The sequence below is a fragment of the Nicrophorus vespilloides genome, unplaced genomic scaffold (genome assembly GCF_001412225.1).
Source record: "Nicrophorus vespilloides isolate i.1.1-1 unplaced genomic scaffold, Nicve_v1.0, whole genome shotgun sequence".
Classification (NCBI taxonomy): Eukaryota; Metazoa; Arthropoda; class Insecta; order Coleoptera; family Silphidae; genus Nicrophorus; species Nicrophorus vespilloides.
Window position 1 is genome coordinate 42,155 of NW_017096614.1, and position 24,054 is coordinate 66,208.

The 24,054-nt window shown below is 30.1% G+C and overlaps 3 protein-coding genes across 4 annotated transcripts; 2 read left to right on the forward strand and 1 right to left on the reverse strand.

Annotated features, from left to right (window-relative positions):
* Positions 1-1,610: 1,610 nt before the first annotated feature.
* Positions 1,611-5,258, forward strand: LOC108557597 (zinc finger protein 271-like). Its single transcript, XM_017914184.1, has 10 exons — positions 1,611-1,802; positions 1,946-2,207; positions 2,262-2,494; positions 2,549-2,756; positions 2,816-3,033; positions 3,085-3,754; positions 3,810-4,003; positions 4,062-4,263; positions 4,644-5,011; positions 5,076-5,258. Exons 1-10 carry the CDS (start codon positions 1,662-1,664, stop codon positions 5,256-5,258), a joined length of 2,679 nt encoding a protein of 892 aa, XP_017769673.1. The 5' UTR covers positions 1,611-1,661.
* A 257-nt stretch (positions 5,259-5,515) lies between these two features.
* LOC108557602 (cryptochrome-1-like) lies at positions 5,516-8,856 on the reverse strand. Of its 2 annotated transcripts, XM_017914189.1 has the most exons (6): positions 8,805-8,856; positions 8,462-8,745; positions 6,576-7,410; positions 6,378-6,518; positions 6,181-6,332; positions 5,516-6,118 (listed from the first exon to the last, which is right to left on the reverse strand). In XM_017914189.1, exons 2-6 carry the CDS (start codon positions 8,653-8,655, stop codon positions 5,824-5,826), a joined length of 1,617 nt encoding a protein of 538 aa, XP_017769678.1. In that variant the 5' UTR covers positions 8,656-8,745; positions 8,805-8,856; the 3' UTR covers positions 5,516-5,823. The 2 variants fall into 2 exon arrangements, with proteins under 2 accessions (XP_017769678.1, XP_017769677.1); XM_017914188.1 differs by having other exon boundaries at positions 8,462-8,829.
* A 9,600-nt stretch (positions 8,857-18,456) lies between these two features.
* LOC108557598 (cadherin-related tumor suppressor-like) lies at positions 18,457-22,045 on the forward strand. Its single transcript, XM_017914185.1, has 5 exons — positions 18,457-18,526; positions 19,189-20,408; positions 20,928-21,385; positions 21,585-21,852; positions 21,952-22,045. The coding sequence occupies exons 1-5, from the start codon at positions 18,457-18,459 to the stop codon at positions 22,036-22,038; spliced, it is 2,103 nt and encodes a 700-aa protein (XP_017769674.1). The 3' UTR covers positions 22,039-22,045.
* Positions 22,046-24,054: the final 2,009 nt, after the last annotated feature.

Here is a 24,054-nt window from a genome sequence, read left to right on the forward strand (position 1 = left end):
TATTTTATCAAATGTAAACATTCAATTATATTTTTTTTAGCGGAAAGATTACAGTTAATAGTTTTTGTAAGTATGAATGGATACATTAAATTATTATTAAAAATTGTTAATATATTAATAATATTAGTATAGCTATAACTTTTTTAAAATATGATATATACATTGTTATGCAACCAAACTTACACTGAACTATATTTTTTCAGTAGATTGCAATTAATTCAGAAACTTTATTTTTATTATCATAAAATTTAAGTTATATACAGTATCGATTTCCATCAAAGCTATATTGTTAATTATTTTACTTAACATTTATCACATTTCTACTTTATAGATTGACAATAACAATTTCTTCATATTTACGTTTAATTTAATAATCTATAATAATTAACAACTAATACTTAGAATGATTTCTTAAAATAAATTTAAAAAAAAATTATGGTTGACACGGTGTTTAGAATTTAAAAACAATAAACTTTCGGAAATACTTAATGCTTAAATCTTATACATGGTCGCATGTATCACGAAAATCTCTTGATATAAATCTCCATTCATTAAAAAAAAATCTTATGAAACTATTGATATATAGTAAAAATAATCAATAAAATCCTTTATTCAAACGCAGACTAAACTTAATAATTAATATTCTTTCAATAAACAATTATATGTTTTTTTTATTAATATCATACTATATTGTTTATATTGGCGGAAATACTTGGCTCGAAAGCCCTTTCGTCATAATGTCTTGTGTACATATTCTGATAGGTGACATATCTACCCAATCGACCGTTTTTGGAAAAAAGGTCGGTTCGGTTCATATGATTTATGTCAGTTTAGTCAAGAAGGTGACTTTTCCATTACTGAAAAGCAAAAATGCCTCTAAAGCAATAACTAAGTTATATTCTGTTTATTGAAAAGTTGTTTCACATGAAAGAACTTTTTTAAAGTGATTTGCTTTAGTGCTTTTGATTTCAGCCTTAAAGACCATGCAGAATGTCTGGTAACATGATGAAATCAAGACATCAATCGAGAATAACTCATATTACACATTAATATATAAAAGTTTTGATTTTGAATATTGGTGAAACATCGCCATGAACTTTCCATATTATTCTATTTCCATATACTATCCATAACTTTTTCTAAAACTTTTAGTAAAGTAAAATCCATTAATATCCATAATACGTTAGTATTTGCTTTAAAGAGGTTTTTAAAACGTTGTTCAAAACGTTACGCGAAGTTCAACTGTACTTACGAGTACAACAATTGATTGTCAATCAAATTAGACTAATTATTTTAAAATGAAAGAAATTTAGTTACACTAGTTGAAAAATTATAAACGTATAAATAAAATAGTAATATTTGTGCGAATATTTAAAAGTTTTTCAAATATAATAATACCAATGTTCTTATTGAACTTGGACAGATTTGAGAATCAGACGTAAACGCTTAATTATTAATTATAGCAAGAACATCGTTTTAAGATTATTTTATTTGATTTGATATATTATTTAATCCATAGATTAATCAATTTTAAACATTCCAGTAAAAAATAGCAAAGATTAGTTTAGTTTTTAAAATTAAAAACCGGTAGTCACGTGGTGACATGAGCGAATATTCATATTCTCACGTCGTTTGACAGCTGTCATGGCGTCGAAACCAATATGGAGGGCCCAGTTTTATTGTGTGATTCAACGATTTGTCGATTATGCGGCGAGGAAAACGAAAACGGTACCGTTCTTTTCGAACAAGACGAGTCCAAGGAAAATTTAAGTGATCTCGTCAACAAATATTTACCTATAAAGGTAAGTCCTTCATGACACGGTATACAACTTGACTCGCGATTCTCAATGTTCATTAAAATACATCCAGTGCTTTTTTCATTCACTTAATTCTCCACTTCCGGCGCGCAATATTTTCAAATATTATTGTAATTGTCGTTTTGCAGGTGGACAAAGATGGAAAGTTTCCTTGCACTCTCTGCCCTGGCTGCACCATTCAACTGGAAGCAACAAAGTCGTTTTTTGACTTGATTATAGATGGTCAGAGGAAATTGAGGGACTTGTTACAACTGCAACAGGAAACATTGAAAAGACAAGAGAAGCAGAAGGTGCAACTGGAACATGCCCTTAAAATTGTTAACCCGAGCAGCTCAGTGCAAACCTACTCATTGCAGTCCGATGAGACTGGAGAGAAAATATTTATACAGAGTAAACATACCAACTTCTTCTAAAGTTTTCATTTAATTTATATCTGAATTATAGTTCTATCTGAGGGTCCTTTATTCCCACCCGAGCATGAATTATCACTGAGAACTGAAGGTTTGGAGAAACCCAAAAAGAAACGTGGCAGGCCACCAAAATCTGCCAATACATTTGCTGAAGAAGAACCTTTCGAAATTGTTGAAGAAGTAAAACAAGATGACAATGAAATTGATATTGATGGAAAAAGAAAAAGGAGAATAAAAAAACCATCAAGATATTCTGAGCTGTTACAAGTAAAATTTATTGAATCATTTTGGAATGATTTTACTAAACAATCACTTTTTTAGGGCAAAGAGTTAGATAGGGTATTTAAAGAAGTAGGTGTTTTTGACGAGGATGAAGTATTAAGTGATAGCAATTTGCATTTATTAGAGAATGGTGCTGGAACTGGTGAAGTTATTGGGCATATGGCAGATGTAAATGGTGAAAATTTAGCTCAATTAGTGATATCTAAAAATGCTAACAAGACAAGGAATAAGTGCAAATTGGAATCAGGTATATAATTAAAAGAAAAATGTTTATAAAAACATTATAATAGTATTGTATTTTTTTAGCAAATAAACCAAAGGAAAAATATGAATGTGATATATGTGGCAGGGAGTTTCTGCATCAAGGCAGATTGGAGATACACAAATCTTTCCATAAAAACATTAAATATCAATGTGGCACTGAAAATTGTGCTATAGAATTTGAAACAAAATCTGCGCTTGAGGGTCATCAGCAAATTAATAATCATAGTGGTACAACTTTAATTGAATCATTGGCAAATTATGTAAGTTGGAAAATGTAAATAAAATGAAATCAATATTAATTGCTATTTTAGGGTCAGGTTGAATTGCCGCAAATTAGTGAAAATTTGCCTGAAATTTTAGAAGAAACTAAAACGATTGATTCACCTAAGCCGGAAGTGAAATACAATTGCGTTCCTTGCGCTAAAACGTTCTCTTGCAAACAGAATTATGAGATCCATATGAACGCAGTACATGAGAATCAAAAGCCGTACGAGTGCGATAAATGCGATAAAAAGTTTCCGTATTTGAATAGTTTGAAATGCCATATGCTTCAACATACTAATAAAAGTTATCCCTGCGATACTTGCGAGAAAGTATTCAACCATCCGAGTAGCCTTGTGTACCATAAAGAGGCGGAACACAATAACGGCAGGAAATTTATCTGCAACAAATGTAAAAAGTGTTTTAAGCATAAACAATTACTTTTGCGTCATCAATTGGTGCACACGAATGAAAGGCCTCACGTATGTAAACACTGCGAAGCCAGCTTCAAAACGCGTGCCAATTTATTGAACCACATGCCAACGCATACGGGGGAGAAGAAATATTATTGTACGCAATGCGGTCAATCGTTTGCTCACAAAACTTCCTTAACTTTGCACACGAGATGGCATAATGGACAGAAACCGTATCAGTGCGATGTCTGTATGAAAACATTTTCGCAAAAAGGAAATTTGGCTGAACATAAGAGGATACACACAGGTTCGATTTAGAAAAATGCTTTTCGAAATTATTTCTAATTATTTGTTTATTTTAGGAGAAAAGCCTTACGCTTGCAGTTTCTGTGGAAGGAAGTTTACCACTTCGTCCCAATATAAATTGCACGTGAAGAGGCATACGGGCGAAAGGCCCTGGAGGTGCGAGTATTGTTCAAAAACTTTCTTACATAAGGATACTTGGAAATGTCATACGCGTAGGCATAGGAACGAGAGGCCCTATCAGTGTCAACAGGTTTATTTCTTAGATTTATTTTGATAGTATAGCATTATTTACATAAGTTATTTTGCAGTGTTTACGAGGATTCACTGAACATTGGGCTTTGAAGAAACATCAACGACTTCACACGGGTGAAAAACCATACTTGTGTGACATATGTTTAAAATCATTCGCTGATGCTTCTAATCTAACAAAGCATAAAAAGATTCATTGGAACAAGAACAAGGATAAAGAACAAACAGTTGAAGCGCCTGTGGCAACTAATACTGAACAAGGTAAGGTTATAATGTATTAAGAAGCTAATATTCAAACTCAATATTGATTAGATAGACAAGGGGTTGACAACACGTGCCTCTGACAGCAGTGAAAATTCATTTCACTGGTAAAAATAGTGATCTTAAACTATTTTAACAGAATATCTTAAAAATCCAAAAAGTTTGCTAACCCTTAAGATAAACTATCAGGTTACAATTTTGATTTGACTGTAAATGATATTCGGATTAACTAAAATTATATTTTGAAGTGTCACATTGACAATTGAAGAGAAAAGAATGAACAACTAGTATTATTAGTAAAGTATAATTTATTTAGCTTACAAAATTTTACTTTTTTTACATCTCATTTGCTAAGTCTATATAATCTTTGTTATGTTTAGGAACAAATCAAATATTGTATTTGGCTTACCAAGATGGTAACTCCAATGAACAGCCTCAAACGATGGTACATATTGTTGATAATGAAGCTCCAGATAAAATGCCGAACAACATTTTCGAAGAAGACGATTTAATTCCCCAGGAGAATGCGAACGAAATGTCTATAGACGTACAATTACAACAGTTAATTGATACAGAAGGAAATGCTATTAATTTAACAACCTCAGATGGACAACAAATAAAAGTTGTTACCACGATTGGAGCTGAAGAGCCGTGCATCCAAGGATTATTACCGGATGGTACCTTGGTACCAATTAATTTAACTATGCAAGATGGAAAACCCATTTCAGCGGAAATGCCATTGAAAAATGTAAGTGATATACTTTATAATTTATTTTGATTATTTTAATTAATAATTAAAATATTTTTTGTAGAAGACCGACAGTCTTTTAACCGATGATTTGCTGCAAGAGAATATACAGCTTTTGGAAGATGATAATCAGAAACTCCAAGAGGATAAAATACAATTTTTAACAGAAGATGGCCAAAACGTTTGTTTTATAACTACTTATATCGATAGCAATCAATTGAATAATCAATATATTGGCATGCCTTAATATATATATTTAGTTGCTTGATATAAATATAAATAATTTTAATAGTTGTTGATTGATACTTTATTTATCTATATAGTTACTTATACATTCTAATATTGTATATAGTTTCAATCTGCAATATATTCTTGTAGTTGTTACATAATTGAAGTCCATTTTATAATAAAAGTAATCGACATTAAAAAATCATGAGTTATATGATTATTTTTAATGAATACATTCAATACAAATAAAATATAATTTCAGTAATTTAAGCCGGCGTTCCATGGCTATGTACGTTTCACAAAAAAATGCATTTATATGGGAATTCACTATACATTTGCTTAGCGTACATAATATAATTATACTAAAATCAATTGACTCTTACTTTCATAAATAACGATTAACATTATCCAAGGTCTTCAACTAAATGTGTAGAAATAAACAGTGTTGTTGAATATTTATTATTATGAATTTATGCGATACAAGATGTTAGGAAGTACAAACATTTACTGGAGATTATATTAATGTCAGTCTTAGAGCGTTCGAATAAGTTTAAATATCTATAACGAAAATTATTTTAAAGTTATTAGTCATCGTTTGAATTGCCGACAGTGACTGCTCTCGCTTGATAACCATCCTTATATGATTTCATTGGTGTCGAACAACTATGATGCCTATCCAATATCCGGTATTTAGTCAGTTGTTGGTAAACTTGCTTCATCCTCTGGATATTGATCCTACTAGCAACGCCGTGATTTACTATTGGCAATGGATAGTCTTTCCCGATGATGCATTTTGTTGCCCGTTGAACGTTTTCAGGCGCTGTCCAAGGTTCGTGGATATATTGCACGGGCATATTCTTTAATACTGGTAAATATTTTCTGTAAATGAATCATGTAGATTTTATTGTATTTTTCTCGTAATTACTATAGTATACAGAAACCTTATGTAATCGCCATTCGGATCCGCCTTTCGTCCAAACTTCACCGGACAATAGCAATGGAAAAACTGCTGGAAGAAGCTGGAGCATGAAAGCCACATCCACATCCCTGCGTTCACGGACCAATCCGCATCCAAAAGAAGTTCCTCGAAAACCTTTAATACATTATTGATCGAAGTTCAAGTTATTTAATAGTAAACCTTCATTCCTTCTTCCCACGAAAGCCATAGATCCCCGCGCGTCAGGAAACACGCTACAGCGTGACGCGCAAGATGATGGATCCATCCCTCCTCTCGTAATTGTGTCATAATGGCATCAATCCATGGAAATCCTGTTTGACCCTAAAGTAAATTTCGATTTTATTCGTTCTTGATTATTTCAAAATATTCCACACTTACATTAGCCCATTTCGCTAAAGCTTCAGCATTTTTATCCCAAGGTATTTGCACGCAGATTGGATTACCAATCATCTTGTCGAAATTTGCATTTTTCGTTGCTGCACAATAAAAAAACTCCCTCCAAAGCAATTGGCCGTGAAGTGATAAAGGAGGAAAAGCTCTTTTGATTTTCTTGTACAGATCGGTTAATTGGTAATAGAACAATCGGGTTGATAAACACCCGAAACGTAAGTAGGGCGAGAGACCAGTTTGCGAAGGTAATAATGATTGAGGTGTCATCTTGGGTCGTCCGAACGATGCCACCCAAGCTTTCCTCTCCAAGTGCCTTTCTAGTCTACCCAGAGCTTCACTTTCACCACCTTGCCAGACTGGTGGTAACAGACCATCTGTATCGAAACCTAATTCTTCAAGCGTCGGCACTCCGTATTTTTCATCATGATCCTCCGATATTGGAGTGTACGCCCCATTCAAAGCTTTTGAGGTGACCAAACATTCAGGTGTTGGTGGAGCATCCATGCCTGCAATTACTGCAAGGAATTGATGGTAGGTTAAAGGAGCTCGTCCATTGTTTTTATCAATAATGTTCTGTAGATGGTACAAGGTATGCGAAACTCGTTGCACCACGGTGATATCCAACTCTTTGCAGAGAGTTGTAATATTGTGATCTCGGACTCGACCAAAAGGTTCTGGATCCTCTTCAAAGGTCAAACACGTCGTTCCCCATTCTTTGAACAGTTTTGGTAAGGCATCAGCCGGTTGTCCTCTAATGACGAAAAGACGCGAATTTAACTTTTTCAAGTTTCGATCTAGATCTTCCAAGCATTGCAACAAGAACCTGCAAATATTCATAATTTTCATGATATATCCATTTTTTATTATTTATTTGTTCATACTGATTATGTAATTTACACGTTCAATTACCTTACGGATATGCTACATGCAACTGATGAAAGAAATAAACGATAGTGCGTTGCATAAGGTCGACGAAGCGATCGAGCGTAATTACGTATGCTGTTTTACTGAACAATATTATGCAATAAGAGTCATTTAAATTATTCTATTGCGCAACGAATTGCCCTTCGAATTTGTAAAAGTTGGTATGCATTCCTTTAATGCAGACCAATAGATTTTGTTCACGGATTATTATTTAAATGAAATGTTTCACTATAGTCACCGCGTGGCTGAACAATAAAATAAATAAAATTGAACGTATTATACATATTTTAGCAAAAAAAAATATATGAGAAAGAAAAGTTATTATTTATAATTATTGCAAAGCAATTATAATGTTGCTATACTACTTTTTTACTAAGAAATCTTAAATTTACAATATTAATTTATTTAAAGGCAGAAATTATATATATATTTATTTTGTTCTTTTTATTTCTGTATATGTTTTTTTGTACGACTGATGCAATAAAAATTATTATTATTATGAATTTATTTAAAATAAAACTATGAAAAAATATAAAATAAAACTGGATGATTTTTATGTAATACTGAACATTTCTTATTGTTACTATTAAAAATGTATTAACTAAAATGACATATTATCGATTGGGTACAATAATAGTCGTATACACAAAAGAGAAATATATATTTTCTATAACAATTACTAACTAGTGATTATTTTACAATTTCCGCTTATATTTATCTATTACACACTGTGGCAATTTCTAATTATGATTTTACGCTTTTAACATAATTTAATATGTGCTAATTTTATGTAAGAAAATCTATAGGTCATTGATGATGTTATTTTCTTTATAAAGAAGTTACGTTTTTTATACAAAAGTTCGTGATACGTCCATGCATTGAATTTCAAAGAAACTTTAAAAGTGTTGTTATTAATGAATATTATTATAAATTAAAAACTTTCACTTTACCTCCATTTATTAATGCCAACGTTTGAGGATCCAGCAAACCACGGATCTAAGACGAAGACACAGCGGAAAGTGGTGGCACCCTTAAGACCTTCCTTTAGAGAAGGATTGTCGTGTAGTCGAAGACCTTTACGGAACCAATGCACCATGTGTTTGTCGGGAGGACACCCCCGACTAGGACCTACATGAGAGTTCATGTATCTACTTCCAAATTGAACATTTTAGGCAAAACTTTGATTTCGAACTTTTGTATTTTCTACGGCGAATTGTATGATTCGAATTAAAAACTATAGACAAAATTCAAAACTCTATTAGATGATGTTGAACTTAATAAAATAGCGCGTACTTTTTCTTTCTTTTTAATAATTTGATTAACGTTTTTTATCAGTATATTATTAACTGAGCAGATACAGGATATGTGGTATGACTAGTACTGAGCAAATTGAAATTGCAAATTTGTACATCCACGGCGCTCGCAACGTGACCTTTGTGAAGAACTGGAGCCGATTGGTCCAATTCATCACGTGGAACAAAAGTCACGTTGCGATCGGTGTGTTTTGAATTAAATCCTCTCACTGTCGCACTTATAAATCTAACAATATACTAACAATACATATAGATTACCGAACTTTTTATTTACATCTGAGCGAATTTTACTTTCATCCAAAGCTTTTAACTGTTTATTTTATTACCGAACTGTATTTAGTTTGTATTTAATCTATAAACAAAAATATATAATGCAGACATTTAAAATTATAAACTCTGTGTTTTATAATCAATTTATAATTAAGCATCAAACAACAAATGAGTTATATCTGAACTACTTTGAACTAGGTAACTAACTTTTATTCATTAAATATAGAATATGAACAAAATATTTAAAATAAGTCTATTGCCTTTTGAATTTCATCATACATATATAATATATATGATATATTCATACCTTGTCATCTTTGAATTTCAAATTTCTCTTGATAGTCTGGTGTACTCATAAGATTTTAATTCTTTTATTTATGGAAACCAATTCTATGGTTTATGTTGGGTTGATCATCGTTGAGTGATCTCCAACATTCCCCTCGTCATGGGAGAACAGTTGTGCATAATTCCATGACCATAGTCAATTAATGGTCTGCAAATAGTTTTATATTTTTAGTCTATTCCACTTTGCAATCAATACATTATTTTTCGAAAATCCAGAATATAAAATATCTAGATGTGTTTTGTCTTACTTTATATCAATTTCATCGTCCATATAGTTCTTAGGAGCCGAGTCATACCTATATTTGCAATAATATAATAATTTGTTGACAAACATAAACATACTTTAAAGAATTACATATATATAAGCTCCTAAATATATAAAAAAATATGTTTTAAAAGTAGTCTTCATGCTTCTACTAATAAAAAAAATACACCTTGTATAAATCGATATTCAAAGTGTAATTTAAAAGTTTTTCGATAGTAATAATAAACTCACAAAACTAACATTATTTTATATAAGATTTTTTAATATAATTTTCAAATTAAATAACAACTGTATCTTTAAATAAAGTACTCCACTGTAGTCTGTCTGTATGGAGTAAATTTTTGATTTGAAAGATATGGTCAAATATAGTTATTAATATTTTATAGGATTTTTCTGATTTTTTTGTTACCAAATTGATTCGTTTATAGTATTATCCGTTGATAATACAAAAATAATTTTCAAAGTAAATGACAACTGTAACTTTAAATAAAATACTCTATTGTAGTCTGTCTGTATCAACTAAATTTTTGATTTGATGCATATGCTTATAGATATGGCCAAATAATGTTAATAAGTAGATTTCTATAGGATATTTCTGATTTTTTTTACCAAATTGATCCGTTTATAGTATTATCCGTAGATAATACAAACATAATTTTCAAAGTAAATGACAATTGTAACTTTAAATAAAGTACTCCATTGTAGTCTGTCTGTATCAACTAAATTTTTGATTTGATGCATATGCTTATAGATATGGCCAAATAATGTTAATGGTAAGTATATTTCTATAGGATTTTTCTTATTTTTTTTTACTAAATCGATCCGTTTATAGTATTATCAGTTGTCGAGCGATTTTAAAGGTTTGCGTTATAGACCGTGCAGGATCCAATGCGAGGCCTAATTGTTTTTTTTTTCGGGGCCCCTCAAACTTTAAATAACAAAATGAATTAACAGTTAGAATTTACATATTTAAATATAGATTTAAATTATTTATTTAAAACAAAATCCAAAATCCAATTATAAAAATCAAAAGTTAAGAACTATAAGGTAGACAAATTCTACATTAAAAACCTGTACCAAATATAAACACAATGAATTTTATAGAATATGATCCTATAAAGAGATGTTTTACATATTCCGAAGTTTCTTCTGAATAATCTTCTAAAATAGTATCAAAATCCAACTGGTTTGCTTCTTGACTCTCAATCGACATGATCGCTAAACTGTTTAATCTATCCTGAGTCATTGTCGATCTGAGATAGTTTTTATAAGTTTTAATCTAAAGAAGCAACGAAGGGCTATAAATAAGTTTGGAAATGCTGTAAATCTGTCCTTTTCAGATAAAAATTGAAATATTTTAAATGGATGGATGCTGGAAATATTTTGATCAAAGAATAGATTTTAGAGCTACTATTTCTTCGACTAACATATTACCGTCTAAGTGTGTTTCCTTCACAATATCAATAAATGTATCATATTTATTTACTATTTGAATCTGACAGAACAATTTCGAAATGTGCTAATGTTCTGCGAGGCCCCTCCAAATGCGGTACCCGATTTGGCGCTATCGCTCCAATCGGCTCAAATCCAAATAGTCAATCAATCAATTAATTTCTCTAAAATTAGCAATATTACTTTCTTTGCGTTCGTAAATTAAATTGCAATACATTCTAATAAATTGTACTATTACCAAATTATGCAGAGAATTGTAAAAAATTAATATATTAACCTATAAAGCATTGGCAAAAAATATCCTCATCTTGTTCTTAGTCTTTAGAATATGCGCATAATTATTTAAATTAATGTAGCAAACATCCGGACTTTTCCCCGTTGCACTTTTACAAATTCATTGCTCGGGTGCTTAGAAACTTCTTATATGTTCAGTTTCCTTTTAATTGTAAACTAGTGCAAAATTATTTAATGCATGCATTCATTTATTTTTTACATTTGTAATTGACATTAAAATTATTCATCATTGACACAGTTTTCAATTTGTTTCAAGAGAAAACTGCGGATTAATTTAAATAGTATGCATGAATAGTTGAAGCGGAAAGAAAACAATTATTTATAGTTAAATTGATGCGCTATTTGTCTGTTTCCGCAACAGTGGTTTATCCTAAAAGGTATACTGGGAACTATGAAGAAAGTGTTTTGCATGGATAAGTTCGTAATTTGGTGGTATTAACAAGATTTATACCTTGCTTTTGTCTATTACATGATAAAATATATTATAAATCCATTACGTTATGAGTAATGTACATTTTATGTGGGTAATTTTTTTTTCAGTTTCGTTCGACGCCCTCGCTTGATGAACACTACACCAAATAATGTCTACCTGTATTGATTTTATTTTCATTGACAAAAATGCATTACAATTCACTCATATAAGTTCATTGGAAATATTTACATGCGTAGAATGTATATTTTACAAATAAGAAAGAAATAAAGAAAAAGCTTTTATTCGTCATTTGTCCAAAATTTAAATAGTGAAATTGTTTATTTAACTTTTGAAAACTGTCTTATGTCAAAAAAAAAATGCAAAATTTGACACCACTTTGACAATAATTAATTATTTTATTATCATCGAACCCATGATCTATAATTAATATTAGTTGGTACACCTGAAAAACATTTAAGTCTTACAGAACTTTTTCCATTATGTGTAAACAATATTAAAACTTATTATAAAGTAACTCTTAATTTATTACAAATAGTTAAAATACATAATATGAAGTTTTTATATATTTATTTATAATTATGCGAAATAAAGTATATTAATCGTCAATAAATATAGGTATCAAATTAAATATTTACCAAAAATAGTAATATTTTAACCACAATTATATCCAATTTTGTAAATGTTTGCCAATTTTAAGTTTTGTACATTTTACATCACAATACTACTAAAAAATATATTTTGTAAAGTGTTTACAATAAATGCAGAAACAATTATTGCGTTATTTTGTTCTGTTCACAAATACAGTGGAACCCAGGATTTCTTGTAACTGGATCTGCAATTATTTTGTGAGACTACCAAATAAAAAGGATTTTAACTTAATAAACAAGCGAGATCTTGCAATACGCTTTGTTTATCATCACTTCGTATCATCACTATCATAAGGTTCGTGAGATTGTGGGAAATCGTACTTGGATCACAAAAATGTTTTCGGGACAAACGTTTTGTATTAGCAAACCAAAGTTGAACTGTATATTAGATACATATATTTTAAATTTGTCTGGATTTTAGTAATTACAAATATAACAAAAAAATATTTTCTGCTAATATTTTGTGGTCTAAAATTTGATGAAATATTACTATTTTGAAGAGAGAAAGACAATGTTTACTAAGAAATAATATAATCGAGAAGTAAGAAGTAAATATATGATGTAAAATTTTGATGAATTGTTGTTTTGTATGAATATTTTATATCTAGAATTAATTACATTTTTATGTTGACATTATATAGAGGTTAAGTATATTTATTTATATAACTGTCAGGCAATTTATATAGAAGCTGTTGTTTTATTAAGATTTCAGTGAGTGCAATGTATAGTATAATTAAGTTTTTAATATAATAGTATGCGTTTTTATAAGGTTTCAATATATGATTTATCTTTCCATTTTACTTCTTGCGAAATGGTATGATTATTGATCATTTTTCGAATAAAGCTCGCTTAGAAGAGTAACAAGCGGCATGCAACGTGTGCTTTTTGAATGAAATTGCTTAGAATGAGAACTGGATTATGTCATGGGTGCATTCAAATATTGTATTCGATTATTCAAAAATTATTTATTTTATCTATATTTTACTTACAATTATACATTAATTATTTTTTATTACAATAATACAATAATTGTCTAGATTCAACTTGAGGCAGTTGACAATATGGTCAACAATATGCTCATCTTGCAATAAAACTACAATGTATTTAGTTCCTTGATTAGTGCGGTTTCAAACAGTATATCGGCTGAAAGAATTCCTCGGACAAAGCGAAGAATTGCTGTATTTCTTAATAAGATATCTATTTGTTTATTAACTATTTATTAAATTAAATAAAAAAATATATCTAAATAAATTCTGTTATCGACAAGAAAGTTATAATGTTTGTAGACTTGTCAGTATTTTTTTTCGGAACTTTGTAGAGTAGCGAAATCGACAAATTCCGAACAAATATAAGAAACAATGTAAAACTAAACATTTTAATATTTATGTTTTGTATTTTACTTGACTAGTTTTACACAAATGTGTTTTTCGCGATAAAAAAATAAAAGTCGTGGGCAAAGAAACAATTTTGCATTCACATGTTCCAAGAATTCGCCAAGTACTGAAAATGATTTGATTATGAATATCGAATTTGACAAGTTTTAACTAAGTTTGAACTAAGCGGAACGTATTTAATTTATTTACGAATAAAAATATTGTTTCAATGATCAATGAGTAAAATTCTTAATCCTTCTAAATATAGTTTAATTTGCACTAAATAATTTAAGTTATTTCGGTAATTTTACCGAACCTATCACAAATAAAATATAATATTGTGTACTAAAGTATTGTTAATGCAGTAATTTTCATATTTTGTAATATCTATAAATCAATTAATGATGATAATTTTATTATAAATGACATTAAAAAAAAAATCAATAAAAAAAATATTGCAATAAAATAATAAACTACAAATTTCAAAAAACTTTACAATATAGATAAAACCAACCTTGAAAACCAAGCGGATATGTAAAATAAATTGTTTGTAATTAAATAAGAACTGTGAATATGTAAATGGATTTAAATATACTGCGCATATGTAAATATATCCGAAAATTTAAAAACGTAGAATATATTTTATAAAAATTAAATAAAGAATATAAAACGTATTTATTAATGATTAACTGTTACAAATGGCTTTTGACCATAAGTCATTCTGCTGTAATATTATTTATCGCCACGGTCATATTACCATAGTAAACAAAATAATACAGGTACATCAAACACAAAACCTTTGAAATTAACCATAGATTATTAATGATCATCTTGATTGATTCTAATTTGGACCAAAGTGCATTGGTCTTCCTACCCATTTATTTTGTTGTAATTTTTAAATGATAACATATTTATATTTTAGTGTATGTTTTATATGTGTAAGAATAGTTGTATGTGAAGTCGGCTCTTTTGTAAGTCTACATTTCTATAGATGATAAAGGCTGCAAGTAACCCATACAAATATAATTCTCAACTTAACTATCATAAGTTAATAAAATTGAATATTGCGATGACTACGCCATTTGACATTTATGGACATATAATATGACTCCATACAAAGCATATGGATGTTTTTAGTACACAACTACATCATTGCCATGGTTATTTGTAAATTGCTAGGATGAGTCATAGCGATTTAATGATATCAAGTTTTCCTATCTAAACTTCTTGTAGTTGCTCTTCAACTATTTATATATGTTTCTTTTCATCTAAGATCTTTATATTTACTTTTTGACAGTGAAAATATGAAATCGTTGTAAATGCATGCGATGGGTGAGTGTGTTTATGGAGTGGATGGAAGGAAGGAAAGCTCCTCTTTCTGTGTACACGGTGAGTGCACACAGAAACAGGTGCACGCACTCAGACGCGAATTACTTCATTTCTACAGTAACCACCAAACAATAGCCAGTTTTAGTGTTAGGGGACAGGTGGAATAGCAGTGTCAGTCGTCTAGTCCGATGCCCACAAAATTGGAGGGTGTGTAGTTTATTAGTCGCGTTCTATATTCGATAGATCCAGTTTATGAGTAGGAAGTTTTTTGAAACGTTTTCGCATAACGTGACCGCTTGAGAATTAACGTGACATCAGCTTTTCAAATTGTAACTTCATACGCACATCAATTTCTGAAAGCACCCTTTGCCCTTTCAATTCATGTGCGCCGTCAGGAACATAATATTTTTATTCCTCTACGTCATTTGAATTACATAAAATGGATAGTATTTAAAGGTAAATATAACACAATTAAATTGTAAAATAAGTTTTATATTAATAAAAAAACCTAAAATTAATATACAGTTTCAAATGATCAAAATAAGAATACAATCATAGTAAATTGTGTAACGTAATCGCTTTATAGCAAACTAATAAATAAATACTTTATTTGTGTTTAATAATATTTATTATATAACGCGTTTATGATTAAACTAACCATAATATTTTGAATATATAACTAAATTATCTACTTTATCAAAACATAACATAAATATTAAGTTATAAACGAAATAATAATCATTATGAGTGTATATTCAAATAAAATTAATTAACTTAAAACTTAATTTGGTTTGAACTTATTTGATGAAAGTAACATAACATATTAAAAAATATGTTTTTAAGTAGTTTAGATCAAATATCTTTGTAATTTGTTATCGTTAATATATAATTTAAATATTACTGATGGAAAAAACCCTTTTATTTCAATAAAAATATGAGTTAATAAAAAATATTATTCATTATTAAATATTTGAATTAACTATAGTTAATAGAAATATATACAGATATCAATTATTTTCTTGTTTTAAGATTAGAAACTAACGATTTAAAATTAACACAATTTTGATGTTAGTTCAGTAATTAGTTTAGAACGTTGCAATAAGTTAAGAAGTGTAAAATAATTGAGTAACCTAGAAAACCAAACGGTCTAACGGACAGAGATGAAAAAACACTTTAATTTGGCCAGAACTCGAATTTTAATTTACATTTGACCAATTTCTTCATTCAAAGATTATCCCAGCCATATAATTAATACAACAACAAAGAAAATAAAATAACAAAGCGAATATACTGATTTTACAGTAATTGGGACACAAACTGCTAATTTGAATTTGTTTCAATTCAAATTAAATTTAAAAAATATCAATGTATTTATTGCAGTAACCAGATAAAGGAAAATAAAAAAAAAATCACAATACATATTTTATATATAACTTTTGTTCAAAAGAACATTATGGTAACATACGTACAGCCAAATATTAAAATAAAACCAATAGCAAGAGTACAATTCGATTTAAAAGTACGGTATCAAATTTAAAACTTAGGGCATTTAAGGGTTAAACAGATATTAGTTGCACCGATTAACCGCACTATGCGAGGTATAACCATACCATTATTTTTTCCAATGAGGATATCCTCTACATCCTAGATGATAGCTCAATAATTTTAATGTAAAACAATCTTCACAACAAAAAATATAATTGTTATTGTGAACTTTCTAAAAACTATTGTGTAGCAATTAACCAATTGTCTGTTAAAAGGAAATCCTTTATTCGATCTCGTCTCAATTGCGTCAATTAATTAATTAACGATTTGCTTTGTTGCTTCACGATATTATTACGCACAATATCTGTATTTCCTTCCATTATCCGTACATATATTTCTTTTCGACATGAAGAAACCATGTTGAAAACTACGGAAGTTTGCATTAACCACGGTATCTTGAACAAGTTTCCTTCGTAACTAGAGCATTTTATTATTAACATATAGTTAGTAGCATCCGACATAATACCTATATTATTGATGCGGTTGATAGACCCGTAATGCATTTTTGTTATTCGATGCATACAAAAAAAATATATAAAACTTTTGACCTAGTATCGAAGATTGCATGATGCACTTCCACTTGTTTGCAGCAGTGAAGGCATGTAATAAAACAAGTTGCAGACATTTCAAACATACGAGTGAAAGAATTAATATTCGCATAAGATTTAAGGTCAATATAGGTTAAAATAATAACCATTATGTTTAAACCTTCGATATGTTTGAAACTCAATATTGTAATTACTGTTTCAATTATGTTGCAACGTTTATCATGCACAGGTTACATACGATGAAAATACGATAATTAATTATAGTATAAGGTGCTCTAGAAAAAATCGGTTTTAATTTTAATCTAAAAAAAACATATGTACAATCTATTAATATTGAGATTAGTATATATAGTTAAAACTCATTTTAAGATAAATAAAGTTTACCATTAATAAATAGAGTGGTTATTTCAAAAACTAAATCTGGGATACTGGTATATAATATTATATAAAGATTTGATATTGAAAAATTGTAGATTTATATGACAAATATCTTCATAATATTAGATATAAAAAAAATAAGTAGTAACGTTAGAACAGAAGCAAAAAGACTAATAAACTATATTTGCTTGATTTTTTTATTAACAAGAAATATTTCATGTTACTAAATTTATAATGCATACATTTATTTATTCCATATTTTTTAATTCAAATTTTGGCTAGGTAATATATAGTTAACCTAGCTAAAGTATGTTAATGTACTATGAATTAATTACCAAGTATCGGTATTTCACTTTTAACGGTAATTTATATATGCTTGTAATATACAAGTATAATAGTAATTAAAAATATACTGTAATATAAAACTATTAATTGTTAACAAGATTAGAACCAAATTGTGTGTAAAGAATCACAGTAAATAACACTAATAATAGGTGAGAATTAGGTTTTTATTATTAGCTTAAATTTAATTAAAATTAGTTCGTTTTCCGCGACTTCCCATTTTTCTTTATTTAATTAAAGTATTCGTAAAATATAGTTTCGTTCTCATAGCGCTGAATCTGACCATATGTACTTTCCATAGAAATTAATTAGTTAAATAAACACTAACTCAATTATAAATTAAACGTAAGAAACGGGATTGAAGATGCTCATAATTATTTCACTTTATGTTGCAGATGTTATGTGTTGGTGATGGCTCATTATCTAGCCGTCGTTTTTGTGGCACTGTGTGCCGTTGGATTCACATTGGTTCGTAGTCAAGGTAAGAATTTAGCTTAGACTTCAATATAAGAGTCGTTACGATTTGCGTAGTCGGTTGAAACCCTCGAGTGGTTCACTCCAACCGGAAAGGTGCTCAAGACCATACTTCCGCCACTTCCGGCACAAAGCAGGGATAGGTTTTGAAAACAAAAGCGAAAGATGCCTCTCCTCGACCTTGTGTGAGAACCAAATAAAAACTAGATTCACAAAAACACACTATCATATAAAGATGATACGTGTTTTCATATGTATGCTAATGAGTATAAAACATTAAGAAAACAGTCGCAGATTAAATTTCATTTTCCAAGAAGTGAGATTTACTGTCTCGAAAATGAGAACGTTTATGAAACTACGTGTTTTCTTTTAATTAAAACAATGAAAGAATTAATTGCAAGTAACGTGTGTGAAAATTGTTTTATTTTTCTTTTTGTACCACTCGGCGATTTTGAAAAATTATTTGAAAAGTTAAAGAAATATCTTCAAAAGAATGTAACCTATTTTTTGTAATAACTTTTTCTATTCTTAAAGAAATAACAATGGAATAGCACAGGCTTTTTTTGCAGTTATTATAATTAGTATTTTAGCAATCCAGTCATGCTTTCATTGGCACGACGTTTCCTGATTGCCAGTTACGCTATTAAGTGATTTTTGCGAAATTTTCAGTTGTTCCCGATAATCGCTGCTTTTTGGAAAACGGCGGATCGTCCGAGAGTTTCTTTGTATCGGAAGATTTGGAAATCGGATCGGTTATCGGTCATGTTCGTGTTCACGGCGATCCAAGACCTGGAGGAACGATAGCTTTGCATCTGAAGGAATCGGATAGTCCAATCGATATATCGCCAGGGTCAAAAAACTTGACTTTAATACGGCAATTGGACAAGGAAGGAATCGATGGACCTTCCTCGGTTTTCATAAACTTGATCTGCGAGAGGCTTCGCACTTTAGATACGGGATTCGTAATTCCTGTAAATATTAGAGTGACGGATGCTAATGATAATGCACCTGAGTTTATCAATGCACCGTACGTTCTTAACATCTCGGAGGTGACTGTAGTTGGGACAAGAGTTCTTCAAGGTGTCCACGCTATTGATGCAGATCAGCAGGGCCCATTCTCAAGTGTAAAATACTCAGTTTTACCTGGTCCCAACTCAAATTACTTTGAATTTGAGAACGAGTTGGAGGGCACTCTTGTACTGAAGAAGCCTTTGGACTATGAAAAGTTACGCAGCTTCGATGTGAATATTCGAGCACAAGATCATGGCGAACCTCCAAAATCCACGGATACAGTCCTCACTGTGCACGTGGTGGATGCGGATGATCAAAATCCAAAATTTCTAGATGACAATTACACATCAACTATACCGGATTTGCCGATACGCGGCGCAAATTTAGTTTTGAAGCCTAGGGAAATCAAAGCCTATGATCAAGACTTGGGAATCAACGCTCCAGTTTATTACTCATTCAATGGGAATAATTCGTATTTCAAAATTAACCGAATCACTGGGAGAGTGTCCATTGGAAAAGATTTAACGGAGAACGATTTAATGCATCCGGCGACTTTGGTTATTAAAGCGACGCAGCAGGATAATCCGGATCGATATGCACTGTCGACCCTTACAGTGTACAAGAAATTCCAAAGCAGTTTAAAATTTTTAAAACATGTTTTCTACGTGCGGGCGTCTGAAGCTTTGCCACCTGGAGCTGTTTTGACCATGCTTTCTAATAACAGACCGGGAGAGCATTTGAGGTACTTTGTTTCGGAGCAGGGATTGTTGAAAGTTTTCAGTATCAATACCAGAGGAGAACTTGGGTTGAGAAAGAAGTTGGACTTCGAGGAGAGGAACGAATATGTCTTCAAGGTTTTTGCGACTGATGGAATCACGGTAATTAATGTAGTTCTTAAGATTTAAACACATATTGACGGAAGAAAAACGGTTTCAATCGGAATTATTATTAAAATAAAATACAATATAATTGAAACACTAAAAATTGTAATTACGTATAACAACATAAAATAAAATATATATAAACGCGTATAATTTTTCTTTCATTTAGTATTATTCTTAAGGAAATATGATTTCAAGAAATATAAGAGGTCGTCTCATCAATATTTTTAATATTCAAACATTGCATTGTATGAAATAGAGAATCTTACTGATTACTCTTAGTTTATTGGTTCTCAAAATTTAATTTCATATCAAAAGATGAATGGTTTTAAGTAAAAAATGTTAATTTTCTAAAAAAAAATAGAATTCATATTTAGTTAATATCAGTATCAATTCTATTAAAATTAAAAAACCGGTTTTCGAAATTTTCAACTTTATCCATTTTTTTTTATTATTGCTTTATACCTTACTTTGTTTTGTTAGATGTAATAGTGTAACGTGTATTTTATTTTCTAGAATGATTCTGCCGTTGTTAATGTAAGCGTGGAAGACGTTAATGAATGGGAGCCGAGGTTTCGTTATCCCCATTACGAATTCTTTGTTTCCGGTCAAGAAAATGAAATTGTTGGAAAAATAGAAGCAGCAGACGGTGACAAGAGTGATCGAATTGTATTGACGTTGGCCGGATTGAATGCTTCGTTGTTTGCTATCAGTCCATTCGGAGAATTGAAATTGATCAAAGGTGGAAAATTTGAAGGAATAGCAACTTTGGCTGTGATAGCAACAGATAACGGAGAACCACAGAGGACTTCAAGCGTCCCAGTGACGGTACATTTTCCGGTTGCTGGAAAAACTGGAGCTGTCGTGAACAGCGCGAAATCAAACGGCGGTCCGTTAATCCTGGCCGGTTTAGGTGGAATCTTGCTCGTCCTCGCTTTCGTTATTGCATTGCTCATCGCATATATCTGCAAGGCGTAAGTATTTTCTCTGACCTTCTTTCGAAATTAATAAGAAACCTAAAGCGAGATCTAATAAATATTCGCAATTCCCAAAGGCGATGCATTTTAACAGAGGAAGGAGATCAGTCTTAAAATACGTATTTACAATGCGAACGTTCCACTTCTTTGATTTCCTTCGACTCGTAAATAAACATTAATAACTGTTCTTTTGTAGGAAAAGAAATAGAAACAGAGAGGAATTACCGTCGCTCGAGCCAGAAAAATCCGTTTCCACATCACCTCCGATGGTGGAGAAGATAAGCAATCCAATGTTTGCAGGAGTCAGAAGCCAATTGAATGTGAGCAGATCTCCAACTGCTACAGCGATGGGTGGAGTCCCTACCGTCGAGGGATTAGCTTCAATCAAAGCACGGATTCCCAGCCCGAAGGTACATCCTGCGCCGCAACCTCCGAATTGGCCGCAATCTGCTTCCTCGCAAAGAGTTAAGAAATTAAGTTGGGACGATGATAAGGTTTAAACCTAATTCATTTACCTTCAATTCCTTATAAATTTGACCTCTTTTATTTTATTCTCTTTGCAGACTGACTCCGATAGCACGGACAATCTGAATAACATCGACAGCTCGCCAAAAGTAACCGAGAATTCAAATTTGACTGTGTACTTTTAGAACCCTATTCTAGTGCAAAACAAAAATGAAGAAATTCCAAAGAACTGAATATTATTTTCGCAAATTTATTTTCTTACATTTTTTATATTTATATCAAACGTGCTGTAAATTATATTATTTCACTATATACCTTAATTTTTATTTATTAGAATTACATTACCGCTCTATAGACAATTAAATAGTTAAGCTTCTGTTGTTATATAGTTGTAGCATTTATAAATAAAAATATTTAATAATAATAATAATTTATTGTCCAAAAATCAATACATAAGAAGAAAAAGTTCATTCTATACATAAATAAATTCTAACATAAAATAAAAGAAAATATATATTAATAGGCTGGCCAAAGGGCTAACGACCTAGGTCTTTCCGCCTAATAATTATATTTATTACAATATTAACTAAAATTTAATAAACATATTAATATTTACAAACCACTAAAATATAATATATAAATTACAAAGTAATTAGAAATACAATTTGAATATTTACAAACAAAAAAGTTTTTTTATATACTAGGATAGTAATACTTCTTCAACTGAGACGTTTTACATAAAAAATCAAATCTATCTTTTAATACTCAATTCTGTAATAGTTGTAAAGTTGATGGATAATTGTAGAAAAATAGTATGTTAAACTTAACATAATAAATTTGACTATTTAAGTTAAAAAATAATTGTATATAACTATAATAACATTATTAGTTTTATCTTTATTCTTTTAAAAATCCATTACATATAATTTTTGACTTTCTAATAAAACTTTTTATGTTGTTATTATTTCTGTATTCGGTGACACAATCAAATAAATCCTGAAAGTTGTCTTACAAATTTTCGAGTTATCATTAAATAAAATAAAAACTTACTATGTTAAATAAAGATAAAATTGAGAAATATAATTAGAAATGTAATAGTATATTTACTTATTTAGCTATTGCAATAAATGTGGAATTATATTAGAATAAAAAAATAATTGTCTTACAAAATCTTTAAAATTATTTGGAAATAATAAAAAATTGCTATAAAAGATCAGTACGAAATATCAGAAAAGATTGAAAAACTGCTTTTCAACATCTGTCATTTCTTTAATCGTTAATGTCATCATTAAAACAATATATTTGCAATTTAGGTAATTGTCTGATAGATGAACACATTTTATTTCTTAAATGAGAAGAAGGATCAAAAATGAAGTATTCCTATGTAAACAAATTAGAACATTCATTTTGTAGACAACAATATATATTTTAAAATACGATTAGATATTTATATTCTTAAAAATGTCAAATCTCTTTCTGTGAATAAAACGTATCTTTTTACATAAGGAAATTGACTTATAATGCCTTATAATTCGATATACCGTTTCGCCCGAAAAATACATTATCTTTTCATTAACATGTATTTTTTTGCCATATTTTGCTGTTGACACTAGAAACTTGCTGCCCAGTGACAGTATTCCTTACAACATTTTATTTTTTAGTCAAATCTAAATTGAAAATCCAAGGACTTCAAATGCTTCAATCTTCTTGATGTCACCCCGTTTTCCAAAAGATTGACCGCAAACAAAATCATATGCGAATCAAGCCTGTTCTTGTATTTCTTGGAGAAATCTGGCAGTATCTTCTACTGTCTTTATTTCAAAGCTTTGGTGCAATCTTATATTAGCAATGTTCCATAATGCATCAACAAATCATCTAAGGCAGCGGTCGGGGAACCGGGGTAAATTACCCAAAATGGGGTAAAAATGATTTTTTTGGGTAATAGGAAAATTTTTCTAATTTTATTTTACCAAACTCAAAGAGCGGTTCTCTGACTACTTTCCAGATCTTGATGTACAAACTGTAAATTGGGTTGTAAATCCTTTTAAATGTGAAATTACTAACATACCAGAAGAACCTCCAGTTCTAAATGTGTATGTCTGTCTGTGTCTGTGTTAATGTGTAATTAGTAACATACCAGAAGAACCTCCAGGTTTGGCAGAGGCAATTCTTGACCTTCGATCCAATACTGTATTCAATTT